The sequence below is a fragment of the Bos taurus genome, chromosome 16 (genome assembly GCF_002263795.3).
Source record: "Bos taurus isolate L1 Dominette 01449 registration number 42190680 breed Hereford chromosome 16, ARS-UCD2.0, whole genome shotgun sequence".
In the NCBI taxonomy this organism is placed as follows: domain Eukaryota; kingdom Metazoa; phylum Chordata; class Mammalia; order Artiodactyla; family Bovidae; genus Bos; species Bos taurus.
The window spans coordinates 31,460,430-31,474,702 of NC_037343.1; the positions used below are offsets into that span (position 1 = coordinate 31,460,430).

General features: G+C 43.0%; 1 protein-coding gene across 5 annotated transcripts in view; it reads left to right on the top strand.

The window, feature by feature from the left end:
* Positions 1–14,273, top strand: part of SMYD3 (SET and MYND domain containing 3) — a 739,679-nt gene that overhangs the window by 621,148 nt on the left and 104,258 nt on the right. For all 5 annotated transcript variants that reach the window (XM_005216845.5, NM_001076406.2, XM_059875538.1 and 2 more), the window contains 2 exon segments: positions 8,220–8,307; positions 12,604–12,778. In XM_005216845.5, coding sequence (XP_005216902.1) covers positions 8,220–8,307; positions 12,604–12,778 — 263 coding nt within the window.

Below are 14,273 nucleotides of genomic sequence, written 5' to 3' on the forward strand. Positions count from 1 at the left end.
AGAGCTGAAATTTGAAAAGGAATTAAAACTTTTTTTTCCTAAATGATAGCAAACATCTTTGATACGTTTGGATAAGAAATGATGAAATAAATTTACTAATTTCATACCTCAGGGGCTGTGAAAAGAGCACACTAATTTACTCCTATTTGCAAATTGAAAAAGGAGAAGAGTTAAGTTCCGCTTCCCTAAGTAGTCTCTCTGTATATATACATTACACACATACGCACACACACTCCCCTTTGAATGGTCTCCTCCTGACTGGCCCCATTTTAGGGGCAGTTATGGGAGAATGGAATTGGGAGGGTCAGGGCATGGCAGTTGGGAACCTGAAAGTGGAGACTGTCACCTTGGTGAAACACTCCAGGTGTGGATGGTTAGCTGTTAGTGAATGTCTAGCTCCAATATATAGCGCTCCCTGGGGCTATTGTTTCTGAATGTTTGGAAACAATTTCCAAGCTTGCCTGCTCTTCTATTAAGTAAATAAAGCCAAAGGCTCAACCCAAAGAACAGTTAATCAGATAATGGTGGGGATTTAGTTGTGAATATAATTCCCATATGAGATTGTTCTGCCTTGGGCCATGGTCTCACTCTGCTTGGTGAAAGAATAGCTCCCACTGTGGGTTCCGTGCTGGAGGAGTCCATTGCCTTTTCCAAGTGCTAAGACTAGGAAGATCATAGGACTTGATCTATGATCAATTAAATTAAATTGAGTGAGTTGAATATATGTTCAACTTACTGTCTCACAGACATGAGTTTCACCTTTTAAGCAAGCCTAGGAAAACAGCAAATTCAAATTAAACATGAAGATGGTGGAAAGAGCATGGGCTCTGGAGCCAGACAGACTTGGATTTGAATCTTACCTCTGGCAATTCGATGTAGAAGGGACATTGTAGTGGTTACTTAAGCTTTAGGACTATCTTGTGCCACCTTTGTAAATTATAGGTATTGATGCCCTATAGGGATGGTGAGAGGAATAAAAAAGAGACATGTAAGAGCTATTCCGATTGTTATCATATAAATGTTCGTTTTCTCCTTCCAGAGCCATTCTGCAGATGTTTAAGTAAGCTTTTGTTCCATACAGGGTTCTGTGCTAGGTATTTGGGAGAATCAAAGAGGTAAAGAACCTGCCTGCAATATGGGGAAACCCGGGTTCAATTCCTGGGTCGGGAAGATCCCCTGGAGAAGGAAATGGCAACTCACTCCAGTGTTCTTGCCTGGGAAATCCCATGGACACAGGAGTCTGGCAGACTACAGTCCATGGGGTCACAAAGAGTTCAGCTTGCCTGAGCAACTGACACTTTCACTTATCTTTGAAATGAGGATGATGTGACATGCACACAAATGACGGCCCAGGAACTGTAACTGCACTGGCCTCCTTGTCGCTCCTGGAACATTCAGGCCTCACCTGCGTCTGTGCTGTGGGACTTACTGTTCACTCTCCCTAGAATTCTTGTCTCTGCTCCTCACCTCCTCCTCCACTCATGAGTCATCTCAGCAATGCCTTTCCTGATCACCCTAAACTCCCTGGGACCAGTGTTCCCCTTCCCTCTTTCCTGTTTGTTTCTCTTTCTGACAAATATATTTTTTACGTGTGTGTGTATATTCTGTCATACACAGAGCTCCTCCTCCCTCCTCATTGTAAACACTGTGATTGTCTAATGTCTTTTACTTTTCTCAGTCAGTTCAGTCACTCAGTCATGTCCAACTCTTTGCGACCCCATGAACCGCAGCACGCCAGGCCTCACTGTCAATCACCAACTCCTGAAGTTTACCCAAACTCATGTCCATTGAGTTGGTGATGCCATCCAACCATCTCATCCTCTGGTGTCCCCTTCTCCCGCCCTCAATCTTTCCCAGCATCAGGGTCTTTTCAAATGAGTCTGCTCTTTGCATCAGGTGGCCAAAGTATTGGAGTTTCAGCTTCAACATCAGTCCTTCCAATTAACACCCAGGACTGATCTCCTTTAGGATGGACTGGTTGGATCTCCTTGCAGTCCAAGGGACTCTCAAGAGTCTTCTCCAACACCACAGTTCAAAAGCATCAATTCTTCAGTGCTCAGCTTTCTTTATAGTCCAACTCTCACATCCATACGTGACCACTGGAAAAACCTAGCCTTGACTAGATGGGCCTTTGTTGACAAAGTAATGTCTCTACTTTTTAATATGCTATCTAGGTTGGTCATAACTTTTCTTCCAAGGAGTAAGCATCTTTTAATTTCATGGCTGCAGTCACCATCTGCAGTGATTTTGGAGCCCAGAAAAATAAAATCAGCCACTGTTTCCACTGTTTCCCCATCTATTTCCCATGAAGTGGTGGGACCAGATGCCACGATCTTCGTTTTCTGAATGTTGAGCTTTAAGCCAACTTTTTCACTCTCCTCTTTCACTTTCATCAAGAGGCTCTTTAGTTCTTCTTCACTTTCTGCCATTAGGGTGTTGTCATCTGCATATCTGAGGTTATTGATATTTCTCCCGGCAGTCTTGATTCCAGCTTGTGCTTCATCCAGCCCAGCGTTTCTCATGATGTACTCTACATAAGAGTTAAATAAGCAGGGTGATAATATACAGCCTTGACGTACTCCTCTTCCTATTTGGAACCAGTCTGTTGTTCCATGTCCAGTTCTAACTGTTGCTTCCTGACCTGCATATAGGTTTCTCAAGAGACAGGTCAGGTGGTCTGGTATTCCCATCTCTTTCAGAATTTTCCACAGTTTATTGTGATCCACACAGTCAAAGGCTTGGCGTAGTCAATAAAGCAGAAATAGATGTTTTTCTGGAACTCTCTTGCTTTTTCGATGATCCAGCAGATGTTGGTAATTTGATCTCTGGTTCCTCTGCCTAAATCCAGCTTGAACATCTGGAAGTTCATGGTTCACATATTGCTGAAGCCTGGCTTGGAGAATTTTGAGCATTACTTTACTAGCATGTGAAATGAGTGCAATTGTGCTGTAGTTTGAGCATTCTTTGGCATTGCCTTTCTTTGGGATTGGAATGAAAACTGACTTTTTCCAGTCCTGTGGCCACTGCTGAGTTTTCCACATTTGCTAGCATATTGAGAGCAGCACTTTCACAGCATCATCTTTTAGATCTGAAATAGCTCAACTGGAATTCCATCACCTCCACTAACTTTGTTCGTAGTGATGCTTCCTAAGGCCCACTTGACTTCACATTCCAGGATGTCTAACTCTAGGTGAGTGATCACACCATCGTTGATTATTTGGGTCCTGAAGATCTTTTTTGTACAGGTCTTCTGTGTATTCTTGCCACTTCTTCTTCATATCTTCTGCTTCTGTTAGGTCCGTACCATTTCTGTCCTTTATTGAGCCCATCTTTGCATGAAATATTCCCTTGGTATCTCTAATTTTCTTGAAGAGATCTCTAGTCTTTCCCATTCTATTGTTTTCCTCCATTTCTTTGCATTGTTCACTTAGGAAGGCTTTCTTATCTCTCTATGCTATTCTTTGGAACTCTGCATTCAAATGGGTATATCTTTCCTTTTCTCCTTTGGTTTTCACTTCCCTTCTTCTCACAGCTATTTGTAAGGCCTCCTCAGACAGCCATTTTGCTTTTTTGCATTTTGTTTTCTTGGGGATGGTCTTGATTTCTGTCTCCTATACAATGTCACGAACCTCCGTCCATAGTTCATCAGGCACTCTATCAGATCTAGTTCCTTAAATCTATTTCTCACTTCCACTGTATAATCATAAGGGATTTGATTTAGGTCATACCTGAATGGTCTAGTGGTTTTCCCCACTTTGTTCAATTTCAGTCTGAATTTGGCAATAAGGAGTTCATGATCTGAGCCACAGTCAGCTCCCAGTCTTGTTTTTGCTGATTATATAGAGCTTCTCCATCTTTGGCTGCAAAGGATATAATCAGTCTGATTTTGGTGTTGACCATCTGGCGATGTCCATGTGGTGATGTCTATGATGTCCATCTGGTGAAGTCTATGATGGAGTAGCCATCATAGTCAAGAAGAGTCTGAAATGCAGTACTTGGATGCAATCTCAAAAATGACAGAATGATCTCTGTTCATTTCCAAGGCAAACCATTCAATATCACAGTAATCCAAGTCTATGCCCCAAACAGTAATGCTGAAGAAGCTGAAGTTGAATAGTTTTATGAAGACCTACAAGACCTTTTGAAACTAACGCCCAAAAAAGATGTCCTTTTCATTATAGGGGACTGGAATGCAAAAGTAGGAAGTCAAGAAACACCTGGAGTAACAGGCAAATTTGGCCTTGGAGTACAAAATGAAGCAGGGCAAAAAGCTAATAGAGTTTTGCCAAGTGAACACACTGGTCATAGCAAACACCCTCTTCCAACAATGCAAGAGAAGACTATACACATGGACATCACCAAATGGTCAACACCAAAATCAGATTTACTTTTCTATCCTAGAGCAATGCCTACAGCACTCAGTAGATACTAATTGAATAGGTGAGTGATCAAATTAATTACCTTCAGATACTGAGAGGGTGGGCTTCCCAGGTGGCACTAGTGGTAAGGAACCTGCCTGCCAATGTAGGTGGTACAAGAGATGTTGGGTCAGGAAGATCCCCTGGAGGAGGGCATAACAACCCACTCCAGTATTCTTGCCTGGAGGATCCCATGGACAGAGGAGCCTGCTGGGCTACAGTCCATAGCGTTGCAAAGAGTCCAGCACTACTGATGCAACTTAGGACCCTCCCAGGCACTGGGAGGGCATGTGCCAAACTCCAGTGGTCACAAAAGCAGAAGTATGTCGTGGACTGTATTCATTCCCTGTGGCTGCTCTAACAAATTGTCATAAAATTAGTGACTTAGCACAAACTTCTTATCTATAGTCTATGGATCAGAAGCCTGACATGAGCCTCATTTGGCTAAAATCAAGGTCTTGGCAGGGCTACCCTCTTTCTGGAGGCTCCAAGCTACAATCCGTTTCCCTGACCTCCAACTTCTGGAAGCTGCCTGTACTCCTTGACCTGAGGGGCCCTTCCTCCATCTTCCAGGCCAGCAAAGGCAGGTTGAGTCCTCCTCACATTGCATTGCTCTGACCTCTTCTGCCTCTTTCCACTTTTAAAGACCCTTGTGATTCCACTGGCTCCACCTGGGTGGGCCAGGATGATTTCTTTAAAGTCAGCTTGCAACTTAATTCCTGTTTGCCATGTAAGCTAACATATTCACAGGTTCTGAGGATCAGGATGTGGACTTCTTTGGGGATCCATTTTTCTCCCTACCATAAGGACTAACAAGTGAGACATTTTGCTTAGAGCCTAAGGTTTGACTGCCAGTAGTGAAATAGAAAACAAAAATTTAATCAAGAACGGTCATGGTTGTCAAGATTTAATATGTGGTCTTATATGGGAGGCACTGGGAAGTTACTCAGGGCTCTGGAGTCATGTGTTGGAACTGAGGCTTCAGGAGATGAAGATGGACTTAGAGCAAGTATTTGGAGGGAGATTGATGTTTACCTCTTTAAAAGCAATTGAGTTTTTATTTCCCTCCTGTACATACAGAAAGCTAGGTTCTTATTTAGAATCTCCTAAACAAAGCAGAGTCCATTTTTAAAAACCATCCTGTCATTCCACACATGTGTAGAGCACATATATAGAGAGACTCATAAAGCCCTGTTCACAGACACACTCTCTCACACACACACACACACACACACACACACACACACACACACACATTTCCTCATACATAGCCCCTCTGCTTCTCTTTGTACTTGAGATCTCTTTTCTGTGGTACCTGGTAGCCCTCTTTTTTTTTCCCCCTGCCCTCACACCCGAGTGACTTGTATCTTCCCACTAGTAACACAACTCAGGCAGTGATTCTCACAGGGGTCATTCTGTCGATATAAACCTTCCCTAGAAGGTACGTAAGAATCTCTAGGGAGATACGTAGAGTTGGAAAAAGTCTGCCCTCCTTCAGTTTAACCATCACCCCACAGTGGCTGTGATTTGCTATAACTTCCTAGAATTGTTCTTCTCCCTGACCCCCACTGAGAATCTAGTGGATATGGAATACCTGGGTTTGAGTAGAGTCTGCGAATTTCTTACCTTTTTGATTAACTTGTTTGGCTGCCCCAGGTCTTCACTGTAGCACATGGGATCTTTGGTCTTCATTGTGGGATCTTTAGTCTTGGCATGTGGAATCTAGTTTCTGATCCAGGGATCGAACCCAGGCCCTTTGCATTGGGAGTGCAGAGTCTTAGCCACTGGACCTCCAGGGAAGTGCCCCAGATTTTCTTACCCTTTGATTAACCTCTTTATTTTTATTTTTTTAATTTAAATTTATTTATTTTAATTAGAGGCTAATTACTTTACAGTATTGTCTTGATTTTGCCATACATCAACATGAATCCACCATGGGTGTACACGTGTTCCTTAAAGCAGCACCATCCAGTAGAACTTTCTGTGATGACAAAATTGTTCTAATATATCTGTACTGCCCAGTGTGGGAGCCACAGCCACATGTGGCTGAGCTCTTAAAATGTAGACATATAGGAAAAATAGAGGACCCAGTAGGAGGATGGACAATGAATGAATGGTAGCTCCTACTTTCGTTTTGAATTGCCTTTTTAAAAATACTTTAGTTTATTTTTGGCTGGGCCAGGGCTCTGTTGCTTCATAAAGTTTTCCCCAGCTGTGTGCAGCATGTGGGAGCTACGCTTCAGTCGTGGTACTCAGGCTTCTCATTGCAGTGGCTTGTCTTGTGGTGGAGCAGGGCTCTAGGGCACTCAGGCTTTAGTACTTGCAGCTCCCGGGCCCTAGAGCACAGGCGCAGTAGTTCAGTTGTTCCGAGGCATGTGGGATCATCTTCCCTGATCAGGGATCCAACCCACAGCTCCTGCATTGCAGGTGGATTCTTTACCACTGAGACACCTGTGAAGCTCAGAATTACTTTTTAAATTATTATTACTTTTTTTTAGTTTTTGTAGTAATCAAATTGGTTCACATGGGTATAATTGTAGTCATCTTTTCCCTATCCTCATTCTGATTGATGACTCAATATTTGATTAAAGTGTTATTCATGGGTCTCCTGACAAATGATTTTTGCTTTTGCCTCTGTTCTCTCTCCTGATAAATACATACATGCGTGTGCACTAAGGTGCTTCAGTCTGATCTGACTCTTTGTGAACTTATGGACTGTAGCCAACCAGGCTCCTCTGTCCAAGGGATTCTCCAGGCAAGAATGCCGGAGTGGGTTGCCATGGCCACCTCCAGGGGATCTTCCCAACCCAGGGATTGAACCCGAGTCTCCTTTATCTCCTGCACTGGCACACAAGTTCTTTACCACTAGCGCCACCAAGGAATACATTCATACATACATTTATGAATGTATGTAGACTTTACTGAGACATAATTCATGTAGGATACAATTCAGTTACAGTGTACAATTTGATAGCTTTTTGTGTAGCGATTTGTAGCTTTTCATCACATCAGAAAATGATTAAAACTATTGCCAGGATTGCTTTTAAACATTTTCATCACCCCTAAAAAATCATTAGCAGTCCCTCCTCAGTTCTGTGTACTTACCACCCTCCTGCCCTAGCCTTTTGCTGATCTACTTAACTGTATGGATTTATCTGTTCTGAGCATTTCATATTGGTGAAATCATATAATATGTGGTTGTCAGTGAATTCTTTCACTTAGCATCATGTTCTTCATGTTTATCTATGCTGTACATGTTGTACGTCAGTTCTTTTTATTGTCAACCAGCATTGCATTGTGTAACTAGGCCACATTTGATTTACCCATTCATCGGTTAATGGTATTTGGATTGTTTCCACTTTGTTTGTTACTATGAATGATGTAGTGGTGAACATTTATGCATAAGTTTTGTATGAACATATATTTTCATTTCTCTTGGACATATATGGAAGGAGTGGAATTGTTATATAATAACTCTGTTTAACTTTTAGAGTAACTGCCAGACTGTTTTCCAAAGTGGCTACACTATTTTACTTTCCTACCAGTAATGTATGAGGATTCCAATTTCTCCACAACCTTACCAACATTTTATTATCTTTTTTATTATAACCATCCTAGTAGGTACAAAGTGATATCTCCTTATGGTTTTGATTTGCATTTCCCCATTGGCTAATAATGTCGAGCATCTTTTCATGTGCTCATTGGTCATTTGAATATCATCTTTGGAGAAATGTCTATTCTTGCCCATTTTTTTAATCGAGGAATTTGTCTTCCTCTGTTCTTTTCATGTGGCCTGAACAGGATGCTGATATGCTGACTGGTGATGAGCAGGTATGGAAGGAAGTCCAGGAATCCCTGAAAAAAATTGAAGACCTGAAGGCACATTGGAGTATCCTTTTACCTACGGACTGAGCTGTTTATAGGATTGCTTCCTTACTGGTTGGAGCCTGGCATTAATGAATTCAAGTCCAGGGTTTGACCTCTCCGTGAGCCAGAGAGCTTCACTCTGTTCCACAATCACAGGCTGCATCCCTGTCCCCAGCCAACAATTTCAGTGATGGTGAGGGAAGATTGTGGTAAGGTCAATTTTTGAAAATCAAAATTTATAGCTAGGATTAGTAGGATAGTATGGAGTACTCTCTTTACTTATGTACACGGTAACAGATTTCTGGATTCCCTTCCTCCCATGACCTCCATCTCTATAATGTATAACTTTAAATCCTTATAATTTAATGACTGTAGTCAGCCATGACTACAGTGGTAGTCAGCCATGCTGCACAGTACATTTTCTTGGCATAAGTAGTAAGGACTGTGAGTGGGTCACATTTTAGAGTAAGGAGAGACCGTTTATGATGGAGGTCCTCTGGGAAAGCTCCACCGATGTTATACTGTGTGAAAAGTAGCCCAAATCAGGGACAAGGTTTATATAGGCAGAGGCTGAGAGGGAGCCACTTCCAGTAGTGGAATTAGCTTGAGCAAAAATGTGACAAAAGGAAACCACAAGGTAAGGAGAAAGAGACTAAGGTAGATTAAAAAAAAAGATTGCAAAACATCATTAGATAAATTATATCCCAGGCACTAAGAAAATCTATAAATGAGGTTTCCAAAGTACAGTGTTCTTTAAAGAGTTGTAAAAGAGCAGGAGAGGCAGTTAGACAAATGTTCCTATTTTTTAAAGGTGAAATAAGTAATTCATAAAATCTATAGTCCAGTGGGTTTTTGTTTGTTGTTAGCAGTTTACTGGTGACCTTAAGCTGGTGACCAAAGGAATGGAAAGGAAGCTGTGATCACCAGGATGCTGCAGGGGTTCCTTAAGAGCGGGTGAGTCCACAGAGTCATGGCTTTCTTTGGTAAAGTTTGTATGTGGACTTCAGAAAGAGATTTGATTTAAAAAAAAAGTAACCAAGAGATTTATGCTAGATGCTAGAGTGACCAGACGTCTCATTAAATGGTTGAAGAGCCAAACTGCAGAACTGATGCTTAGTGGATCGCTGTCACGGTGGGGTGCTCTGTTCCCAGACCAGTCCTCTTCCACTTTGCTTCAGCACTTTGTCTGAGGATGCAGGGCACAGGTTCATCAGATTCTCAAAAATATTTAGACTGGAAGGGTGGCAGAGGTGGGATGACAAAATCAAGAGCTCAAAAGATCTTTGAAGGTTTGAATGATGCAATGATGCCTGAGATGAACATGAAATTCAACAAGAGGGTATCTCACATCTTCTATTTGGGCCAAAAAGTTCAAGTGTATAAATATATATAAAGTTTGACAGCAGAATCTGTGAAAGAACCTTAAGATTTTTAGTAAACATCAAAATTCAATAAAACTTAAGAGTATGATATAATCCCCTCCCCACCCCCCCCAGGAAAAAAAAAAACAAAATACTCCTGTGATCTTGGACTCCATTAGTAGAACGAGAGAATCGAAAATGAGAAAGGTAATAGTATTAGTCCGATCATGTCTAAAATTTTCTCTTCAGTTTGGGGTAGGCCACATTCAAAGGGATAGAGAAGAAAATGAGTTTTGAGGAATGGAACGAGGATCAAGTGGTATTTGAAACTCTGCGGACAGGATGGGAGACAATTGGAAAGCAGTCGAATCTGAGAGCAAGAGGGCTGTTCTCAGGCTCGGAGAGCTGTTGTTACACTGCAGAAAAGACTTGTTCTGTGTAGTGCCCTGCAGAGAAATTAAGGCCGAAGGATGATCAGTTCAGTCTCAGTGGGATGAGCTTTACTGACGACGAACACTGTGCCAGGTGCCTTACTGGTTCTAACCCATCTTATGGTCCAGGCAGGATTAAGAAGACACAAGCCTGTACTCCCAGCCCTCATGATTAGCTAGGTAGTAAATACATAGATTAATATTTGAGGGACATTGAAAGCACAGCAGTCAACTTTGGGAGGTTAAAGAAGGTTTCACAGAGGAGGCGACTGCCTGGGAGGGTTAGGAGGAGCTCACCAGACAGGCGGTGGAGAAGGGGAGACCCTGAGGGAGAAGCCTGTGCCTTAGTTGTTCAGTGTGAGAGATGGGAGCGTGGCCGGGCCTGGCTTCAGTGTCGTGCACCAGACTAGGTGTTACATATAGGCTCAGGGACCATGGGAGGATTGTAAGCAGTGGACGATTGTAAGGGCCCAGGGTTGTCAGTCTTTGAGTCTTAAGAAGTTAACTCCCAGGTGGATTCACTGTGTTCCCCTTTCTCTTTCCCCCTCAATTCTCTCAGGGTCGTGGTAAACTCTGCAGAAAGATACCTGTCCTGGCATCAGTACTCTTTTCTCTTCAGGTGGGCTGTCTGCCCTGCTCTCTTCACTGGAACAGAGTGACTTGTGGTAAACACCCAGCAAATGCCAGGGACTAAATTTTTGAGCAAACATTATACATGTCAGCATAAGCTTGGGAGAAAAGCCGCTTAGTTAAAATTATTCCATTTTTTTGCTCACTGAGGTGTTTTTACAGGAAGGGTTTGCCTTGTTTGCCAGGAGACTTGCCAGTGTTGCGAAGGGAAGTCGTCATGTGATTCCTGCCAGCTTGCTGGGGCATAAAGCAGATGTATTCCTATCAGCGGTTGCATCTGGCTTTTACTTCCAAGGCTTGTCACCTCAAACCTCTTTAAAATGAGTTGGAGCGTATATAAATGAATAGGCAAATAATAATGGAAGTCACACAACTTGATGTTAAAATAGGGTCAGAGTCTTGCCACAGAAATGTCTGGGCATTGTGTAAGAGACAGTCGTTCCTCCTGATAATCCATCACATATCTAATCCTAGGATGAAAAGCCACAGAGGTTAGCCTGGCGTTTGTTACAAAACCAGTGCATTGCCTAAGACAGTGCCTCCCCCAGCCTCTAGGGAATACATGCAGTAAACTTCAAGCACACACATCAGATGAGTAAAACAGAAAGCCACCGAGTCAATTTTCTTCAGTAAATGTACCTCTTCCAAGACCACAGTTAACTCCTCAGAGGCAGGACTCGGCCTAAAATGATAGAGCATCATGTACAGAAAGGCTCGTTAGCCATGTATTTTGACGCTTGAAGTTCTACCCAGGAAGTCAGGCCTTAGTGCCAGGCATTCCGCCCTCTGAGGATTATATATTTCTTGTGAGGATTAATAAACATATGAGCTCTTGGGAGTTTAGGGGAGAATGGATACATGTATATGTAATGCTGGGGCCCTTTACTGTTCACCTGAAACTACCACAACCTTAATTAGCTGTAATGTTAGCGATAGTTCTTGAGTCCGACTCTTTGCCACCCCATGGACTATAGCCCCCCAGGCTCCTCTGTCCATGGGATTCTCCAGGCAAGACTACTGGAGTGGGCTGCCATTCCCTTCTCCAGGGTATCTTTCTGACCCAGGAATCGAACCCAGGTCTCCTGCATTGCAGGCAGATTCTTTACCATCTGAGCCACCAGGGAAGCCCCTCCCCAGTACAAAATAAAATAAAAAGTTAAAAAAGAAAGATATGAGCTCCCACACACATGGCTGACTTGATTGGTTTATTTAAACTGTTTACTAATGTGTCAGAAAGCAGTGCCCTGAGAGTCTGAATGCTGGAAGAAGTAGATTTGGCTGAGCACACACACACTGTTTAAGTATAGACTTAGATCACTTTTGTTTTATACTCAAAAAATTTGAGATCCAGTGGAATGGATTTCTTTCAGTTGCTTCCCCTTGAGTGTGCCCATGGGTTGTTTTTGGTTTCATATATGCCCAAGGTTCAAATGACACAGAAGCAAAAATGAGCTCTTCCTTTTTTAAAAGGAATCTCTCTAAAGCTTCTTTAATTTCAGATGAGTTTTGAAACAGCAGCTAACAGAGTAAATAATTATAAAGTGAACTTACTCTTTAGCTCAGTTTAATAAGTAGCTGCATTCATTTGAGGACTAGGTTTCAGGAGAATTCATCTAGGAGGACTAGGAAGAAAGAATGGCTCTCTGAAAGTCTAATCCCCCAAAGCACAGGCTTGGTGGGAACATGGTTTGTTGATGTAAACAGAATTTCCTTCTCTGAGACACCACTTACGTGTTTTTGTTTCTCAAGTGTGTTTTCAGGGAGCTCATTTGTGCAAAATAATGGGCACTTCCTTCCCTCCTGTGCCTGGGAGCTCTTCAGCCTTGTAGAGACTCTAATTTCACTTTTGTTTTCTCTTGATGAACACAATGAATCCTTAACTGAAGTTAATAACAGAGTGGGAACAGGTTCTGGCCATGTGCCAGTCAATCATAAGCAGTAACGCTGAGCGGCTTCCTGATATCAACATCTACCAGCTGAAGGTGCTCGACTGCGCCATGGACGCCTGCCTCAACCTCGGACTGCTGGAGGAGGCGCTGTTCTACGGCATCCGGACCATGGAGCCTTACAGGTGAGTCGAGGGGACAGGCCAGATTAAGAGGCAAAGACTCGAAGATGTAACCTCATGCTCATCAGAGCTGCTTTATAAGACTGCTGCATCTGCTTCTCGCTTGATGTGTAAAGCCAAACCTTTGTTCACTGATGCGTTCATTCATCATCCATAGAGTTCCTTCCATATGTCAGGCGTTGTGTCTGTGCAGGGACTAGTGAGATGCTGTCTATATGGAGCCAGTGATTCTAATAAAGTGCGCTGCTCGAGGTGGCAAAGGCAAGTGCAGAGCCCGGGGCAAGGGGAGCAGAGAGGAGTGCAGGACAGACGTAGCTTGTGCGGTGGGGCTGTGGCATTAGCTCTGCTGATGGGCACGGTGTGGGGTCCTCCGTCTGGCTGACAGCAACGCTGGTTTCTTTCACTTCTCAGGGCTTCATGGTTCTTGGGGTGCCTTCACTTGAATCATTTGACCTAACTGCCTTATGACCCAAGCTGGAGAGCAGGGAGACAGCCCTCTCAAACACATCACTGAGGCAGAGGAAGGAACTGTTGGTCTTTGTTTCTTGACTAGTCTCAGCTCCTCCAGGCCAGTGTGTGTTTTGCCCCAGATCAGAGGAACTTTGGGAGGAATAGCAGTGTTAAAGTCTGGTGCTGGGAGTTTGGCACTGGTGGGTGTGGGACCCTGGTTTGCAATGGGCTAAGAACCTAAAGCTGTGGAGGTGATGGAATTCCAGTTGAGCTATTTCAAATCCTAAAAGATGATGCTGTGAAAGTGCTGCACTCAGTATGCCAGCAAATCTGGAAAACTCAGCCGTGACCATAGGACTGGAAAAGGTCAGTTTTCATTCCAATCCCAAAGAAAGGCAATGCCAAAGAATATTTAAACTACCACACAAGTGTATTCATCTCACATGCTAGCAAAGGCATGCTCAAAATTATCCAAGCCAGGCTTCAACAGGACATGAACTGTAAACTTCCAGATGTTCAAGCTGGATTTAGAAAAGGCAGAGGAACCAGAGATCAAATTGCCAACATCTACTGGATCATCGAAAAAGCAAGAGTTCCAGAAACATCTAATTTTGCTTTATTGACTACACCAAAGCCTTTGACTGTGTGGATCACAACAAACTGTGGAAAATTCTGAAAGAGATGGGAATACCAGACCACCTGACCTGCCTCATGAGAAATCTGTATGCAGGTCAGGAAGCAACAGTTAGAACTGGACATGGAACAACAGACTGGTTCCAAATCAGGAAAGGAGTATGTCAAGGCTGTATATTGTCACCCCAGTTATTTAACTTACATGCAGAGTACATCATGAGAAATGCTGGACTGGATGAAGCACAAGCTGGAATCAAGATTGCTGGGAGAAATATCAATAACCTCAGATATGCAGATGACACCACCCTAATGGCAGAAAGTGAAGAACTAAAGAGCCTCTTGATGAAAGTGAAAGAAGAGAGTGAAAAAGTAGGCTTAAAACTCAACATTCAGAAAACTAAGAACATGGCATCTG